Raw genomic sequence first — 19,832 nt, 5'->3', positions numbered from 1 at the left:
CACGGGAGCAGGGGGAGGCCGTTGGGCGCGCGGGCCGGGAGGGCTCCCGCGGGCTCGGGCGGGCCGGCGGCGACGGCGAAGGCGGCGGCGACATGTGGTGGCGGCGGTGAAAACGGACATGTTCGTTGGCGGACGTTTTTATCCGGCGGCGCGCGGTGGAGAATTTTAGGATTTCATCTGCGATTGATTTCGGGAGGGGAGGCATATAAATAGGTAGAGGGAGTTAGGAGAGTCCAAATGAGGTGCGGTTTTCGCCCACACGATCGTGATCGAACGACCTACAGCATGGAAGAGAGTTTGGTGGGTTTTGGGCTGGTTTTTAGGGGGGATTTTGCTGCACACAAATGGACTTTGCGGATGCCCGGTTAACCGTTGGAGTACCAAACGACCTTCAAATGGAACGAAACTTGACCGGTGGCCTACCGGTGGTATACCAAGGCCACTTGACAAGCCTCGGCCCATTCCAAGAACGTTTGACACCCGCTCACGAAAGAAAACAAGAGGGTGCACCGGAGGAGATGGGAGCGCCGGATTGCAAAACGGACAACGGGGAAAATGCTCGAATGCAAGAGACGAACACGCATGTAAATGCAATGCACATGATGACATGATATGAAATGCATGACATGAACAAAATGCAAAACGAGAGACAAAACCCGACCACGAAGGGAATATCATAACACATAGCCGAAAATGGCAAGAGTTGGAGTTACAAATATGGAAAGTTATATCCGGGGTGTTACATAAGAGCAACTCCAATGGGGCGATCCATTTCGTCCGCTGCCGTCCGTTTGGGTCGGCGCGGATAGAAAAGTCGGCCCAACGCGCCGACCCAAACGGACGCGCGTCCGCTTTTCGTCCGCGGGCGACCCATTCCTTGCCCATTTTTGAGCTGGATTTGCGTCGGCACGGACACGCGACGGATGCGCGCACGCTTGCCTTCTTCTCTCCCGGGGCCCGCTGTTCGGTGGCTCATTAGCCTCCCCCCACCCCCCAGCCAACAGCAACCCTCGCCCGCCTCCTTCATCGCCGATGCCGCCGCCCTTTTTTGCCGACGACTCTGCCAGCTGCCGCCGCCTCCACATCCGCCTAGCAACGCCGCTCACTCCCCCCATCGCCCCGCCACCACCGTCTTGCGGCCGGGGAGTAAACTGTTTCCCACCGCCGCTTCCCCAACCGTACAGCCGCCCGCAACCAAGAGGCCGCCTCGCCGCCCCGGCCAGATCCTCACCGGCACGCTCCTCGGACGCCGGCCCACTCGTCGGACGTCGGCTAGCTGGTCCATGCGCGCCGCGACTCCCCTCGCCGGCCGTTTCCTTCTTCGACGCCCGCAAGCTGTTCGACAGTTTGCCAAGGTACGAAAATGGACTTCGCCAACGAGTTCTTTTCGACAATTTCCTTTGCTACTCCGACGATTCGTCGTCCGACGACGACGAGGAGATATTGGCTGTCGTGTTGGTCCATCACCACCTCAACAGCCAGCGGCCATTGTTTCGTGGCTCCATTCCGGGCCACCTTCCGGCATTGAATCGCAACCGAGAAAGCGGGCATTTCCTTCTTTGGAAGGACTACTTTGATACAACAAACCCATTGTTCAAATCAAAAATTCCTCCGCCGTTTCCGTATGAGTAGGCATCTTTTCAACTATATTAGAGAGGGGGTGGTCGGCTATGATGACTATTTCGAGTGCAAAGAGGATGCCGTCGGCAAGATCAGTTTCTCCTCTTATCAGAAATGCACTGCCACCATCTGAATGCTTGCATACGAAGTGCCCGGTGATCTCATTGACGAGTACGTCTGTATGAGTGAGTCTACATGCCTAGAGTCCCTGTATAAGTTCTGCAAGGCTGTTATTGCTGTGTTTGGCCCTGAGTACTTGAGAGAGCCGACGGCTGAAGATACAGCCCGTTGGTTGGCGATGAATGCCAGAAGGGGCTTCCCAGGGATGCTTGGCAGCATAGACTGCATGCACTGAGAGTGGAAGAACTGTCCTTCTGCTTGGCAAGGGCAGTATAAGGGACATGTCAGGGCTTGCACTGTCATATTAGAGGCCGTGGCGTCTCAAGATCTCTGGATCTGGCACTCTTTCTTTGGCATGGCTGGATCACACAATGATATCAACGTGCTTCAGCGCTCGCCGGTGTTTGCTAGGCTTGCCGAAGGCAACATCCCACCGGTGAACTTTACTGTCAAAAAAACGGACAACTACGACAAAGGATACTACCTGGGTGACAGTATCTATCCTCAGTGGACCAGTATTGTCAAGACAATACCCAACCCTATCGGAGAGAAGAGGAAAAGATTTGCCCAGGAGCAAGAGAGTGCCAGGAAGGATGTCGAGCGTGCCTTTGGTGTTTTGCAATCACATATGGGGCATCGTTCGGTATCCTGCTAATACCTGGAGCACGCAGAAACTGTGGGAGGTGATGACTGCTTGTGTGATCATGCACAATATGATCGTAGAAGACGAGCGCCCGAAACGTCTGTATGATCAAGGGTTCCAGTTTCAGGGTGAGAATGTTGTGCCTGAGCATGGAGTAGCGGCAACATTTGAACAATTCACCCAATTTCATGAAGACATGCATGATTGGGAAACTCACGTGCTGCTGCAAAATGATTTGGTTAAGCATATGTGGGCTCATGTTGGCAACCAATAGATGTATCTTCTTTTACTCGTTTGCAAAACTATGTGAAACATTTTTTTTTATATCCGGCTTGTAGAACTATAATATTTTTATTCGGTAAAACTATGTTATTTGACAATATGTTTGAATGCAAATCAATATAAATATTGGGCGGCCAGCCGGCCACGCCGGCACATATGGGTCGGCGCGTTGGACGCGCTGCCGACCCAAATCTAAAAGAGGACGGACGCAGGGCGGGCGGCCGACCCAAACGGACAAAAAGCAGATGAAATCGTCGTCCGTTTGGGTCGGCTCGTTGGAGTTGCTCTAAAACTATTTTTATTTTCGGACAATTGATATTTAGACGTGCAAACTTGTTTTGATATGAATATATGGGCATTTTTTACCGTGGTGAACAGGATGGAGCCAAAGGATGTGGCCGCGCGCTGGGCGCACGGCCACCACATCTCAAAACAGGACCGAATACGATCCTATTTCTCTACCCAAACGGACCGAATCCGGGTAAAGCGGACGTCTGTTTGGGGTCGCGCGGTGGAGTTGGCCTAGGCACGCACTAAATAGACCCGGACGAGCGGACGAGAGAGGATCCAGATCTTGATTTCCGGCCAGTGTGACAGTGTGTGTCAGATCCTGCATTTCATGATCGAGCGATGATTGATCGGAACAAATATTGATGGACGGGCCGCCCTTGTTCCAGGCAGGTGCACTCTGTTCACGACCGCCGTGCAGTGTCCTTCCTGTGACGAGTGATGACCGATGTCGACGCTATTTAATTACACCTGCCAGATTGATCAATCGGTACTGCAATCTACCGCTGGTAGTATGCATGCGACGATCTCAGCGGCCAATTTTCACGTGATTGCTTTGAAGAAACACACGACCAGCTCTTTTTTTTTAGGGTCCAAGCACCACTTTTTTTTACATTCCCGTAAACTCTAGTGCTTCTCATATGTAATTAGCAAGTTTCACAGATGTAATTATGTCTCTTGTGATTAGCAAGTTTCACAGATGTGTCAAAACCGTAACATCCAGTCGACCATCAAGTAACTGTTCATCAGGAATTCGGCTGTCCTGTAGATTTTGGGTCCGGCAGATAAGATATGCACTGATCCATTGAAACATGCGTCGTTCATTAGGGTTAGCTTTGTACAGTGCCGAGGCAGATCGAAATAATTAATTTCTGGTGCCTGCTCATTTCAGGCCTGCGGGCTCAATTCCGAACCCTCTCAACCGATATAATTTGGGCTGCTTTTCACTGAAGTGTACAGTGCCGTGGGAGATCCTTTTGCTGGAGATCCTTTGAAAGCTTCACCCATCCCATCTCTCGTTCTTTTTCTTTTGGCCATCTCGTCGCTGACTGCATATCCGCAGTCATCCAAATAGCTTCAAATTTATATTCGCCCACAAGTGTTGTTAATATTTTTGGTCATTGATTGGACAGTATTTCAAATAGGTTCAAAACGCTATTGAGGATGGGAGCGTATGCCTTATTATGGTCGCTTTGGCTATGTTTTTTTTGGAAAAGGAGGAAAACCCCCGGCCTCTGCATCAGTCGATGCATGCAGCCATATTATTAGAAATCGAAACAGAGTCTTAGCATCCAAGTAAGCTCAAAATCCGAGCAAAAAAGAAGAAAATAAGTATGCAAAGCGCCTCCGACAATAAAGCGCCACATCCGGCGATAAAGAACATGCTACAATGCCTACACACCTAGCCTATTATTAACTCGTCATCCAAATCGGCTGAAGATAGCCCGTGCTACCGTCTCCCAGCGGTTGCACCCAATAACCATAGGCCCCCTGTAGTCCGCATGAGTGAGTAATGACCACGTACGGATCCAGGCTGTAGCTCTGTAGATAACCTGCAAAAAATTGGTGAATGGTGTACCATTAAAAATATATAATTTCTAGTGTTTCATATAGCCCATAATAAAGCACACATCCCTATCCGAATATGTTTAGCCATGTGTATGTCTACTCCATTAAGCCACGTCCCAAATAACGTGTTTATGCTCATTGAAGGTTGGATGTTAAAAGCTATATGAATAGATCGCCATAACAATTTTGCAAGTGGACACTTGAGAAAGAGGTGTTTAATCATTTCGTTTTGATCACAAAAACAACACCTGGGGTTACCAACCCAATTCTTTTTCACCAAATTATCTTTGGTCAATATGATTTCTTTGTGGACGAACCACATAAAGATCTTAATGCGGAGTGGAACTTTAATCTTTCATATGTGCAAAGCCCTCGACAATGGCCCGGAGTCAATTAAGTCCAAATACATGGATTTCACAGAGAATAATCCATTTGTGTTAACTTCCAACTAATTTTATCCGCCTGGTCTAAAAGTTGAACATCCATCAACCTATGGACCAGGTGTAACCAAGCATTCCAACGTTCCCCTACAAGAGATCTCCTAAATTGGATGTTAAGTGGTACTGAATTTAATATTATGGCGACATTATCCTCCTTACGTTGCACAATATGATATAGAGAAGGGTATTGTAAAGCCAGAGACGTCTCCCCTAGCCATGTGTCCTCCTAGAATCTAGTAGAGGTACCACTACCAATTAGGAACTTCACACGCTGGAAGAAAGTTACTTTTGTCTTCATTAACCCTTTCCAGAACGGTGAGTCAGTTGGCCTTGCATTCACCTGGGCCAAAGTCTTATTATTTAAGTATTTATTCCGCAAGATTTGTATACATACGCCTTGGTCTCCGTAGATAGTCTGTATAGCCATTTGCTAAGCAAACATCTATTCTTTATCTCTAAATTCTCGATCCCTAACCCACCCTGGTCTTTTGGTCTACACATAATATCCCATCTAGCCAGTCTGTATTTCTTCTTGGCCTCATCGCTTTGCCAGAAGAATCGAGATCTGTAAAAGTCTAATCTTTTCCGTACCCCCACCGGTACTTCAAAGAAAGATAGGAGGAACATCGGCAAACTCGTCAAAACCGAGTTAATCAACACCAGCCGTCCTCCATAAGACATTAGCTTGCCCTTCCAGCAGCTTAATCTTTTTCAAATCAATCTTCTATACATTTCCATTATTTGTTCGTTAACCGTCCAATTGGGATCCCGAGATAACTAAAAGGTAAGGATCCCATATCACAACCAAACAAGTTTCTGTAATTGTCTTGTTCTTCTTTATCTCTCCCAAAACATAACAATTCGCTTTTGTTGAAGTTGATTTTTAGCCCAGACATTTGTTCAAAAAGGCATAGAATAAGCTTCATATTCCTAGCTTTTGCAAGATCGTGGTCCATGAAAATAACAGTATCATCCCCGTATTGTAGGACGCAGCCACCCCTCCTCTACAAGATGGGGAACAAAACCTCCTACTAGGCCACTCTCTTTAGCCCGACTAATGAGTACTACCAACATATCCGCTACAATATTGAACAGCACAGGAGACATGGAATCTCCCTGTCGTAACCCCTTACGTGTCTGGAAATAATGACCTATGTCATCATTGACTTTTATCCCACCGCTTTGGCTATGTAGAAATGATTTTGTTTTTAATAGCAAAAATGTTTCTCCTTTGTAGGCTATTTTCCGTTATACGCACTCGCTTCGTACGTGGTCTATGCTACAACGAGCAGAGGTCCAACCGCTGTTCAAGCCGGTGTGTACGCGGTTGGAGTAGGTGGCAGCATAACCTCTGGATCGGTCCATCTCACCTTTTGACATAGGCACAGTGTCGGTCCATAGGACTCTACTATTGCCGATGTGTCGGTTTTTGTTTTCTTCTAGTTGTCAGACTTTTGGTGTTCGGCTGTGTGCATCCTAGTTATGCAGAGGCCGGGTGTTGCTCATAATGCTTTGTATCCACTTGATGCTACATTTTGAGTTAATAAAATCGCCTTTTATCGAAAAAATCTCGCCACTGACTATCATGGTCCTGTCAGATTCGCCTCCCAGGACACCGTGAACATGGATGTCCCTCGCGTCAGCCAAGGGCGGAAGGTCTTCTTCTCCGTCCCCGCTCGCTTATGGCTTCTCCGTGTCGTTCGAGGGCTCGTTGCAACTTCAGCCGCTCCACTCATGGATCTCTACATGCACATCAACGCACCTGGGCCTTGGTTGTTGCCCCTCCGGCTACAGCGGATCCCAACGATTCTATTGCTACTGATTTGGGATTGCTCAAGTCTCTCCTTGCTACTCAGATGGAAGTGTTGCGCTCTGAGATGCATACCTTGATGGTCTCTTGTTTGGAGGAGGTGGTTCGACCCTTTCATGACATGATGACTGCTTTGCAGGGGTGGACAACTCTGGTCAGGGGATACTTAGAGCAGATGGAGGTTGTTGTTGGCTAGCTGGGCTCCTCGCCCCAGTCGCCTGAGATGGCTGATGTAGGTTCTGTTGGGAATGTTGCTGGCGCCGAGGATTACATCGAGAGTGATGTGGCTAGTTGCTCGTCTGAGGTCCTAGCTTCTATGGCACAACTTGAGGGTGTGACACATGCCCTGGTCTCGGCTCTACCTGTGGAGGACCAAGCTGAGGTCTTTTAGATTGTGGCATGTGCGAAGGCTACTCTTGGCAGGCCCCCAGTTGTGCCTCTAGTGTCCCCGGTGCTTGAGCTCCAGGTTGGTTCTGCGGATGTGCAGGAAGCATGTTTGTATGGATGTTTCTCCCTTCGTGCCGCTCTTTGCACGTCGTCACTACCTGTCATGCCAAGTGACTCTGGGAGTGAGGTCGTCATCGAGGGCGTGGCTCCGGTGTTACAGAGTATGCCTGAGCTGCAGGTGTTAAGTGTGTAAACCTCTTTGCCTGTATCGATGGTGCTCTTGAAGGTGAGCTCGCTTGTGGCCACGCCGGTTGCCTCGACACCCTCTCCACCTCTCCGTTGGAGCCTAGCCAGCCGGAGTATGCATATGTGGAGAGTGATGGTCCAGGCACAGCCGACACGCGATCGCTTAAACCCTTTGGAGGTGCGGTTCCTATGGCTGATGAACTTGTTGTGGCCGGAGTGTTGGTACCTAATCCTGGGGTCCTTTTAGCCGCCAAGCTTCGTCAATTCCTCGCCAACTTGGACTTCGAAAATTCTGGAAAGAGGATTAGATGCCTTTTGGAGGAAAAAGCTGAGGGAGAAGTACAAGAAGGGTGGCTCTAACCCTAGATTTGGCATCCTAAAAGAGAAATCTTGCAGGAGAAAAAGCAAGAAGGATAGTGATAGAGTGGAGGCACAAATGGTTCCATGATGGATTGCTCTCTGCCTTTCTGTGTTGCAGATGTGTGCATGATCATGTGTGTCGATGTGTTTTCCTCTAGTTGCATCGAGTCATTCGGTTTTCTTTTGTAATATAGGGACCCATATGTTGCGAGTTGCAGTAGTAGTGTGTTGGGTGCTTTGGTCCCGTAGCTCCACGGTTTGGGAGTAGTTCCCATGTGGATGGGGTCATGCTTTTGAGCATGGTTGTGACTGTTTTCGCCCGGTTTTTCACAAATTAACTGGGCAACTCTCTTCTTTTTAATTAATGGATGAGGCAAAGCTTTTGCCTACGTTTTAATTTTTTTTTGAATATATTATGTCTTTTGAACCAAAAGTTCAATTGATGTTACGTTTGCATATTCGCATTCTTTGCGACGGGGGCTTTGAAAGAAGGCCACTTTTGAACATGTTTTGATAAGTTTTGCAAACATCAACAAGTTTCAACTATTACCCCTAAAATAAGCACGTTTCAACTATTAAAACTTGATACTCGTAATATTAAGTTTTACCAAGTTTCACCCACTTTTACCACATCAATTGGTGGTGCTGGTTGTCATGGGTAGGGGGGGATAGGGTTTGAATTTAATTAATAGAAATTTTTTCAATTTATCATTTGTTTATCAAATGTTAGTAGTCAAAACTTTGCTGAAGTTTTAAAAACTTGCCAAAACATACTAAAAATGATCTTGTTTTAAAGCTCTCATCGCAAGGAATACTAATACGCAAAAAAAAAACAAAATTCAACTTTCGGTTCAAAAGATTAAAATTTGAAATTAAAAAAAGCATGCGAGGTTGGATGGATGGAGTTATCAAAAGCTGCCATGTGTGGATCCCATGTAAGGTAATTAAGGGTCAAACCACATGCTAAGATCAATCCAGTTTCTGAAACGTAAGGCAAACAGACGGCCCTCAATCTTCGTTCCCCTACCCCTACGTGTCACACATTCTCTTCCTCAATTGACCCACTTCTTTTTGCCAAATCCTTGGTACTAGACTACCTTTTAAAAACACAGTACAGATGCAAGTACTCATATAAACACGCATACACTCATCCCTTATGAACGCACACACGCATACCATACCCTATGAGCACCTCCGAGAGACTGAGCCGGCATATCAACGTCTCCTTGCACTGAACGTGCATCGTCGGAAATCCTGAAATAAATCCTAAATAAACACGAGCACCGGGGTTTAAACCCTGGTGGGCTGAGAATATCACTTTCCTCCTAACCATCCAACCACAAGTTGGTTTGCGACCCACTAGAATACCTGTTTTGTACTAGTGTCAGTTTTGAATATATTTCCCTTTTTCTCTGAACAACATGTGTCGAACCTGCTTAATTACGTGATGTGTTTTCTTTCTTGTGAAATGGAGTCGGGATGGATCCTTGGTTTTGTTGGAGAAAAATAGAAACCAATTGTATACAAGGGATAATTTACTACCCTTTATTTAGTTATCTCAACCCTGTAAGCAGCGACGATTCTGCTGGACAGGCTTTAACAGGCTTAAGTCTACCCTCCAAAAATACTACTACTCCCTCCGTCCCATAATGTAAGACGTTTTTTAAAGTTACACTAGTGTCAGAAAATATCTTACATTATGAGACGGAGGGAGTACTATTTAGTCAGCCAAGCTTCTTGTAATGTATTCAATTACTTGAACTTTTTTTTTCTTTTGTTGAATTATTTATTTCTCTTTTGGTATGTGGGTAACCATATCACTTGAAAATTACATTGAGGTGTTTTACATGCAATAATTGCAATGGACTTGCTAATTAAGTTTAGAAACTTAATGTTTTTAGCTTACCCCTCCATTCTCATGCTACATTGGTCCCTCCCCTGTGAGTACTACATAACTTTAAATTTCATCTGCAGCAGCTGTCGATTTTAAACTGCCGTAGCTAAGCCGGTCCCTACACGAACCATGCACGTTGTGAAATGTAATTCTATGTACTTGCCCATGGGATCAATATCGTCTCGACCCCATGCTCTTATCCACACAGATCTTTGAGCCGTACGCCGTGTTCCCTCTGCAATGCGTGCATATGGCGCTCATGAGCGTATGAACCATCACGCGCCGTCCACGTCGCGTCGGCGACGTACGTACCTGGACCTGGTGCAACCGTACGTGTGCAAGGTAGATACAAGTACTGCATCAGCTCAATTGCTCCTGCATATATGCAGCAGCTGCACACACGTACGCACGCACATCTACCACACCGTTCATCAGCTGAATAGCTACCTGCAGCCTAGCTAGCCCTAGACGACGGCGGTAACTCATTACCTTCCAAGAGCGCGTGTGAATATGCTGAGCGGCGGTTACGCGGTGGTGCAGCAGGCGCTGGGAGCGGAGGCAGCGGGCGCGGTGAGCCAGGCGGCATGCCTGGCGAGGCAGCGGGGTCACGCACAGGTCACCCCGCTCCACGTCGCTAGCGTCATGCTCTTCTCCGCGCCGGGCGGCGGCGGCCTCCTCCGAGCTGCCTGCATCCGGTCCTCTCACCCACCGTCTCATCCGGTCCAGCTCGAGGGGCTCCAGCTCTGCCTCGAGTTTGCCCTCAGCCGACTCCCGATGGCCTGGCCACCCGCGGCCGCCACGTTCCGCCACCGCGGTGTGGGTGCTCCGGTACTGGCGCTATCGAACGCTCTCATGGCCGCGTTGAAGCGCGCGCAGGCGCACGGACGCCGAGGCACCACGGACGGCGGCCAGCGGCAGCCGCCAATGATCGCCGTCAAGGTCGAGCTGGAGCAGCTCGCGGTGTCAATCCTCGACGACCCGAGCGTCGACCGCGCCATGCGCGAGGCCGGTTTCTCAGGCTCCCGGGTGAAGGCCAACGTCGGGAAGGGTGCCTCGCCGGAGCAGTCTGATAGCGTCCGCATCCACCGTAGCGACGGCATAACTTCTCCGTGTCCGATTAACAAGAAGGTTATGGCTACACAGACATCCCCTGGAGCCGTTTGGGATGTGCTCCATCAGCCTGGCGTCGTCCCACATGGAAGCCTCGCATTAAGACCTAGCTACCAGAGGTAGGAATTGACTGCGTGAACTATTATTATCTTAGTTTTGGAGTGGGTTGTGCCTGATATTTCTAGTCGCGCATATGATACACTGGCAAAGTAATAACCTGATCATGCATATAAACGAGTCGCATGCATGCATGTACGCTGGAGTGAACCTGGATTTAAACTAGAATGATTATTGTTGATGATTTTTTGAAAAGGAGGTTAAAATCTTCAACCCCTACATCAAAAGCCATCATAGCTAGTCGATTTAGAAATACTGATTTCTCGATGGATTTACTAATTCTCATCTAAATAAGGGTTAACTAAATTTCACCTAACTCCTGCGCTGTCTAATTTTATGTCGAGAGTCATGTGGATTTTTCTTTTTTCTTCTTTTTTCCATTTGATTGATTTTTTTGTGGTTTCATTTCTCTCCTTTTCCACGCTCTGTGTAACTACAGTTGCATGCTCACGCACGATGACAGGTTGGTTGCACTTTTGCCGGTTATGGGCAAACTACATGTCCACCGTCTGTGCGCAACTGCACTTGCGCGCCCACCGGCTGTGTGGAACGTCATATCCAAGAGTGGCGCGTAAATGCAGTTGCATGCTCGTCAGCCGTGTGCAGCCACATTTATATATTTTCGCAAAAATGAAATACAATAAAAAGGTGGGAAAAGGGAGGGAAGAATGAAAATGAAAGAAGAAGAAAAAAAGGAAAAATAAACAGTAAAAAAATCCTATACTGAGGATGTCACGTGTGGAGATATTTACTTGAATCTCTAATAGATGAGAGCTAGAGGGAACCCATTTCTCAAATTACTACTCATAAACATCTCATCGAGAGCTTCTCATCATTTTTGTACTTCACAAATCTCAGGGTTTGGATTTCACAACTGCCGGTGATAACTTAGAAATAGTTATGTATTTTCCAACGTACTCTAAGTTCTAAAAAATATATTTTCCACCGGTCGGAGAAACAGCAAAAGTGACAAATTAAGCTCTAACAATATTAATTGGTGTCCGTTATTCTTCATCCAGAGGTGATCAAGCGTGCCAAGCAAAACCAAGAGAAGCAGGGTGGTCGGCCTTTGTTAGCCTCACTAGGGTAGCCACAGCGACGTCATGGCTCCAACTCCAGCATGATGCAATCTCTACATCCCATTTCCACGGCACCGGTCTACAGGTACGTGAAATTCAGTACAAAATTTCAGGGGGTGCCGAGGATTAAAAAACTATAATTAAAATCCACGCAATGCATGCAGCAGCCTACCTGCCGGCAACAGAAGTTCAGCGAGCTCACCGCAGAAAATCTTAAGATTCTATGCGATGCGCTCGAACTGCGCGTCCCGCGGCACAAGGACATCATCCCCGCAATAGCGGGCACCGTGCTGCAGTGCCGATCCGGCATGAGGAGGCCAGCCGCATCGACGACGTGGCTGCTCTTTCGAGGAAAGGATGTCCACGGCAAGAAGGCAATGGCGCAGGAGCTCGCGAAGCTCGTATTTGGCTCCAACGCCGAGTTCGCCGTGCTTAACTCCAGCAAAGACTCCTCATGCAGCGCCGGACACCTCTCCCTCAAGAGGCACATGCCGTGGGACATAGACAATGGCTATGTCGGGATAAGATTGTTCGAAGCAATCCTAGAAAACCGTCATCGTGTTATGTTTATCGATGATGTCGACAAACTCGATCCCGAGTCGGAAATAGCAATAGAGAACGTGATCACGACGGGGAGAATCATGGGATGCAATGGCGGTGGCGTGGTCAGTCTGGAGGATGCCATTGTAGTGTTGAGTTCTGAGGCGTCTGAGTCGAGGTCGCTGGCTTCCTCAACCCATCCGTCGAAGCGACAACGAACTCGTGAGTTAAACCGCGAGGAAGATGGCGCGGAGAAGGGTGTGGATTCACGTCGTTTTGCCTTTGATTTGAACGCTCACCCAGAGGATGTGGAATCGACCGACGAAGGGGGGGTCATGGGTGTTCTGGATGGTGTGTTCTGTTTCAATTAAAAAATATATGTTGGCTTTTGTTTATGTTGTCTTCATTTTTCATTCTAGGATATTTTTCTTTTCAGTTTTGTCATCGCTTTTGTTGGTCATAATGTTTACATTGTGTCATATGTAGGCAATTTTTGTCTAGGTTCTTCACAATCACAATCTCTAATTACGAATCACAAGGCAAATATATTCTATGTTCGCGGCGCACATACCTAAAATGGTTTATTTATGGAAACCGTGCATGTAGGAAGCCATGCATATGTAATAATCAGTGTTTAAAAGGTGTCGTAATAGACCATTTCTTTAATTTAACAGAAAATCGATTTATTATGTGCAACTCAATGCTCCATACATGGAGGAGTAAAGGGCCGGGTTTTTGGGGGGCTTATGGATGGCTTCTAGAATGAGCTGCCCCCTATCACAATTGGCTTCTAGGATGAGCTGAGCTGTCCCCCTATCCCAATTGGCTTCTAAAATAAAAATTTAGGTTGGGCTTCAAGAATAAATGGGGTAAGGGGCAACTTATTCTAAAAACCATTCATAAGCCAAAATGAACTGGACCTAAATGCATGAGTATTTGGACTATCCAGTTAGCAGGCACTAGTAGAAAAAGGGGCTTTTGGCCCGGTTGGTAAGGCCCTTTAGTCCCGGTTTTTGAACCGGGACTAAAGGGTCGTTACTAATGCCTCTCCCCTTTAGTCCCGGTTCTTACACGAACCGGGACTAAAGGCCGCGGCCACGTGGAGCTCCACCTTTAGTCCTGGTTGGTAACACCAACGGGGACTAAAGGAAATTTTATGATTTTTTTGAATTTTTTTTATTTTCAAATTTCTGAATTATTTTAACCTCTAATCTCTAATCATCACCCCTCATCATTCCAAATCATCTAACTTCCCGAACGGTCACCCATCCTCCCACTCCCCAGCCTGAGCACGCTTAACTTCCGGGTTCTATTCTCCCTCGTTTCCAAGTCTGCACTTGTTGTTTTCCTGACAATAGTAAGATGTCAATCCTATTAACCCTCAGGAATTTTGCTTGAGCATGAAGTGACACATTTCACTGTTTGAGTTTGAAACTATTGTTTTAAAAAACAATAATTATTTAGTAACACTAATATTTCTTGAATAATTAGTTTGACCATTGTTTGACCACAGTTTGACCAGATTTGACCAAAATTCAAAATAACTGAAATAATTATTTAGTAACACTAATATTCTAGAATAATTAGTTTGACCGTTGTTTGACCACAGTTTGACCAGATTTGACCAAAATTCAAAATAACTGAAATAATTATTTAGTAACACTAATATTCTAGAATAATTAGTTTGACCATTGTTTGACCACAGTTTGACCACATTTTTTCCAAAAAAAATTGAAACTATATTTTTTTTCTGTTACTAGTGGCGCACCTAGCAAATGGTGCGCCACTAGTAAGTTTGAATTTTTTTTGATTTTTTCCACTCTAGATCTTAAAGGCCCCGTAACTTTTTTTATGTTAGGTTTTTGAGGATTTTGAAAATGTTTAACGGGGTTCCCCCGGTTAAATTCGGATGTAACTATTTGAGTAGATGATTTTTCATATAAAAAACTTTTTCATCCGAGTTCGTATGCAAAAGTTATGCCCATTTTACAAATTCCAGAGAGATTTTGCAAATAAAGTCGAAATTCATATTTGTAAATTTTCCCAACAACTAGACCACATATCACATGAGAAACTTATTTTATTTTATTTTTTTGACATTTTCATCATTTTCTTTTGTTTTTTCTAAAACTGAAAAGGTGGTCGGGGGGGTGGGTGGGTGTAGATTTTGAAAATGGGACCTTTAGTACCGGTTCGTGCCATGAACCGGTACTAATGCCTCAAAGCCCATTAGTACCGGTTGGTGGCACCAACCGGGACTAAAGGTCTAACCTTTAGTCCCGGTTGGTGCCACCAACCGGGACTAATGGGCATCGCACCCTTTAGTCCCGCTTCGTGGCACCAACCGGGACTAAAGGGCCCAGGTGAACCGGGACTAATGCCTTAGCCGCACGAACCTGGACGAATGCTCACATTAGTCCCGGTTCGTGACTGAACCGGGACTAATGTGAATACTGCCCTGTGACCAAAGCCCTGTTTTCTACTAGTGAGGGACTTGCTAAAAAGAGCACATACTTTGACCAGCCGTTAATCGAATTGTTGCATTTTAGATGCATGTTAGCTACACTGATGATCTGGATGCTGGTGACTTCTGTCCCCTATCAATGATGCAAGGGCCATGCTACTTCAGTTTGTAATCTCTTCTCTCTTTAATGAAGTACATGCATCTCTCCTACATGATTCACTAGTAGAAAACAGGGCTTTGGTTCGGCCAGAAAAGAGCATTAATCCCGGTTGCATTACGAACCGGGACTAATGTGAGCATTAGTCCCGGTTCGAGCGGCTAGGGCACCGTACAAGCATTAGTCCCGGTTCAAATGGGACCTTTAGTCCCGGTTGGTGCCACGAACCGGGACTAAAGGGTGCGATGCCCACTAGTACCGGTTCGTGGCACCAACCGGTACTAAAAGTTAGACCTTTAGTCCCGGTTCGAGCCACCAACTGGTACTAATGGGGTTTGAGGCATTAGTACCGGTTCATGGCACGAACCGGTACTAAAGGTCCCATTTTCAAACTCTACCCCCCCCCTCAGATGTAGTTATGTTACTACATGTACTAGTTAGGAAAATTTAAAAACTTAAATTTGGACATGTTTTGCAAAAAGTGTAGGGAAAATGTAAAACCGCTATAATTTTTGCATACGATGTCAGAAAAAAAAACGTATAATATATCAAAATGTTTAGCACGAAAATCCGCATCCGATTTTGACCGCCTACGGCCTGTTTGCAAATTTTTAGAATCCTCAAATTCTAAAAGGAAAAAAAGTTATGCTCAATTTTTTTTTGAATTTTTGTTAAATCTGGTCAAACTATGGTCAAACTACTTATTCAAGAAGTATTAGTGTTACTAAATAATTATTCAAGAATATTAGTGTTACTAAATAATTATTTCAGTTTTTTTTGAATTTTGGTCAAATCTGGTCAAACTATGGTCAAACAATGGTCAAACTAATTATTCAAGAAATATTAGTGTTACTAAATAATTATTTCAGTTTTTTTGAATTTTGGTCAAATCTGGTCAAACTGTGGTCAAACTATGGTCAAACTATGGTCAAACTACTTATTCAAGAAATGTTAGTGTTACTAAATAATTATTGTTTTTTAGAACAATAGTTTCAAACTCAAACAGTGAAATGTGTGACTTCATGCTCAAGCTAAATTCCTGAGGGTTAATAGGATTGACATCTTACTATTGTCAAGAAAACAACAAGTGCAGACTTGGAAACGAGGGAGTATAGAACCCGGAAGTTAAGCGTGCTCAGGCTGGAGTAGTGAGAGGATGGGTGACCGTCCGGGAAGTTAGATGATTTGGAATGATGAGGGGTGATTAGAGATTAAAGGTTAAATTGAGCAGTGATGAGGGGTGATTAGAGATTAAAATAATTCAGATATTTGAAAATAAAAAAAATAAAAAATTCAAAAAAATCATAAATTTCCTTTAGTATCGGTTGGTGTTACCAACTGGGACTAAAGGTGGACCTCCAGGCAACGGCCACGTGGAGGGCCTTTAGTCCCGGTTCTGGAACCGGGACTAAAGGGTCGTTACTATCCGAAAGCACTTTCTCTTACTATTGTGATTTTTTAGATGTCGAAATATATTCTTTGTACAATCAACGATAATGGAAGTAAAATCCATGTCCTCATTGGTGATGTTAGTTTGTTGGGAGATTTGAATGAAAGAAATGCTAGAGTAATCCATACTCATCTTCCCTTGCCACCGACCCTCTTCGGAAATACTAGCAAGCAAGAAGTGGTGTGATGGAGTTTCACCGGAGCAAAGCATTTGAGTTACACCATGCCTTGAGATTGTTTTGTTTTGCGCCGTGGATGATGTTGTAAATATTCCAAAAACTCCTCTGTGAAAATGTGGCAAAGCTTCTGCATGTGTTTAAAATAAAGAGGCACTTGCCGATCTAATTAATTGCATGTGCAAGTATCCAAGGAATGCCATTATGTTTCCCTTTTCCCTTTGGATAACCATGACAATTTCTCCCTTGAACTTTCCCCTGCAACTCCCTTAGTTATATAAAAAATTAACACAGTACACACGTTGATGATTATACATACGCACATACACTCATCTCTATGAATGCATTCACACGCACCCTACCCTATGATCACCTCTGCGAAACTAAGCCGGCACATCACCCTACCCTATGATCACACGCACCCTACCCTATGAGAGTTAAATCAGCCTTTTTCAATAGGACGAAGTTTATTGTTGGAAATGGTACCACTACGAGATTATGGCTGGAAAAAAGGCATTAATCGAGTTATGGGTTAAGTCAGATGATCAATGCTATTAGATTCATATCCGAAAGCACTTTCTCTTACTATTGTGATTTTTTAGATGTCGAAATATATTCTTTGTACAATCAACGATAATGGAAGTAAAATCCATGTCCTCGTTGGTGATGTTAGTTTGTTGGGAGATTTGAATGAAAGAAATGCTAGAGTAATCCATACTCATCTTCCCTTGCCACCGACCCTCTTCGGAAATACTAGCAAGCAAGAAGTGGTGTGATGGAGTTTCACCGGAGCAAAGCATTTGAGTTACACCATGCCTTGAGATTGTTTTGTTTTGCGCCGTGGATGATGTTGTAAATATTCCAAAAACTCCTCTGTGAAAATGTGGCAAAGCTTCTGCATGTGTTTAAAATAAAGAGGCACTTGCCGATCTAATTAATTGCATGTGTAAGTATCCAAGGAATGCCATTATGTTTCCCTTTTCTCTTTGGATAACCATGACAATTTCTCCCTTGAACTTTCCCCTGCAACTCCCTTAGTTATATAAAAAATTAACACAGTACACACGTTGATGATTATACATACGCACATACACTCATCTCTATGAATGCATTCACACGCACCCTACCCTATGATCACCTCTGCGAAACTAAGCCGGCACATCACCCTACCCTATGATCACACGCACCCTACCCTATGAGAGTTAAATCAGCCTTTTTCAATAGGACGAAGTTTATTGTTGGAAACGGTACCACTACGAGATTCTGGCTGGAAAAAAAGGCATTAATCGAGTTATGGGTTAAGTCAGATGATCAATGCTATTAGATTCATATCCGAAAGCACTTTCTCTTACTATTGTGATTTTTTAGATGTCGAAATATATTCTTTGTACAATCAACGATAATGGAAGTAAAATCCATGTCCTCGTTGGTGATGTTAGTTTGTTGGGAGATTTGAATGAAAGAAATGCTAGAGTAATCCATACTCATCTTCCCTTGCCACCGACCCTCTTCGGAAATACTAGCAAGCAAGAAGTGGTGTGATGGAGTTTCACCGGAGCAAAGCATTTGAGTTACACCATGCCTTGAGATTGTTTTGTTTTGCGCCGTGGATGATGTTGTAAATATTCCAAAAACTCCTCTGTGAAAATGTGGCAAAGCTTCTGCATGTGTTTAAAATAAAGAGGCACTTGCCGATCTAATTAATTGCATGTGTAAGTATCCAAGGAATGCCATTATGTTTCCCTTTTCCCTTTGGATAACCATGACAATTTCTCCCTTGAAATTTCCCCTGCAACTCCCTTAGTTATATAAAAAATTAACACAGTACACACATTGACGATTATACATACGCACATACACTCATCTCTATGAATGCATTCACACGCACCCTACCCTATGATCACCTCTGCGAAACTAAGCCGGCACATCACCCTACCCTATGAGAGTTAAATCAGCCTTTTTCAATAGGACGAAGTTTATTGTTGGAAACGGTACCACTACGAGATTCTGGGAGGATACCTGGCTAGGGGAAACACCCCTCACGCTTCAATATCCTTCACTGTATATCATTGTTCAACGAAGAGACGCTTACGTTGCAACGGTACTACAGTCCACTCCTGTCAATATTCACTTCAGAAGGAAGCTAGCCGGAAACCGCTGGGAAGCCTGGCTCCATCTCGTGAGAAGACTGATGGATGTTCAGCTTTCTCAATGGCTCGATCAGTTGTGCTGGAAGCTAACTAGGAATGGAGAGTTTACGATTAAATCCATGTATCTGGATATTATCAATTCTAGCCCTATCCCTAGTTAGAAACATGTTTGGAAAGTCAAAGTACCTTTGAAAGTTAAAGTGTTTATGTGGTTTGTACACAAATAAGTCATTTTAACTAAGGACAACTTGGCAAAACGCAACTGGACAGGATCTACAAGATGTAGTTTTTGTGATCGGGATGAATCCATCAAACACCTCTTTCTTGACTGCCCTTTGGCAAAAATCTTCTGGCGGACGGTTCACGTAGCCTTTAATATTACTCCTCCGAATACTATCAGCACGTTGTTTGGGACGTGGCTTGATGGGATAGATTCCGGAACAGCGAGACTCATTCCTGTAGGAGTATGTGCTTTATTATGGGCAGTCTAGAACTGCAGAAATGATTTGGTCTTTAACAGAACAATAAACATTTATTTTTTGCAGGTTATCTTCCGAGCTACTGCGTTGATCCGTATGTGGTCGCTACTCACTCCGACGGAGGCCAGGGAGCGTTTAGTTACTGGATCTATCCGATGGAAGATGGTAGCTCGGGCTATTTTCAACCGGTTTGGATGGCGGTCATGTAATAGGATAGGCATTTAGTTTCCCTATCTTTCCTATGCCAGCCGGTTGTGGCTTTATTTTTACTTTTCCTGCTCTTTGTGAGCATTTTTCGTTCTTTTGTTTGAGACATGACGACTTTTGTTGAACCTATTTGCTTATTAATAAGTATGGCCGTATGCATCGTTCTAATGCAGAGGTCGGGGATCCCCCTTTCCGAAAAAACAAAAAAATACATCATCTTGAGATTGACGAAGTCGCCATAGACG

The 19,832-nt window shown here is 45.0% G+C and overlaps 1 protein-coding gene across 1 annotated transcript; it reads left to right on the top strand.

The window, feature by feature from the left end:
* Positions 1-10,090: 10,090 nt before the first annotated feature.
* LOC123142537 (protein SMAX1-LIKE 3-like) lies at positions 10,091-12,876 on the top strand. Its single transcript, XM_044561407.1, has 3 exons — positions 10,091-10,888; positions 11,906-12,050; positions 12,130-12,876. The coding sequence occupies exons 1-3, from the start codon at positions 10,170-10,172 to the stop codon at positions 12,874-12,876; spliced, it is 1,611 nt and encodes a 536-aa protein (XP_044417342.1). The 5' UTR covers positions 10,091-10,169.
* Positions 12,877-19,832: the final 6,956 nt, after the last annotated feature.

Source organism: Triticum aestivum, chromosome 6D (genome assembly GCF_018294505.1).
Source record: "Triticum aestivum cultivar Chinese Spring chromosome 6D, IWGSC CS RefSeq v2.1, whole genome shotgun sequence".
Taxonomy (NCBI): Eukaryota; Viridiplantae; Streptophyta; class Magnoliopsida; order Poales; family Poaceae; genus Triticum; species Triticum aestivum.
Note: the sequence above shows the minus strand (reverse complement) of the source record. Positions and strands in the feature narration are given on the sequence as shown.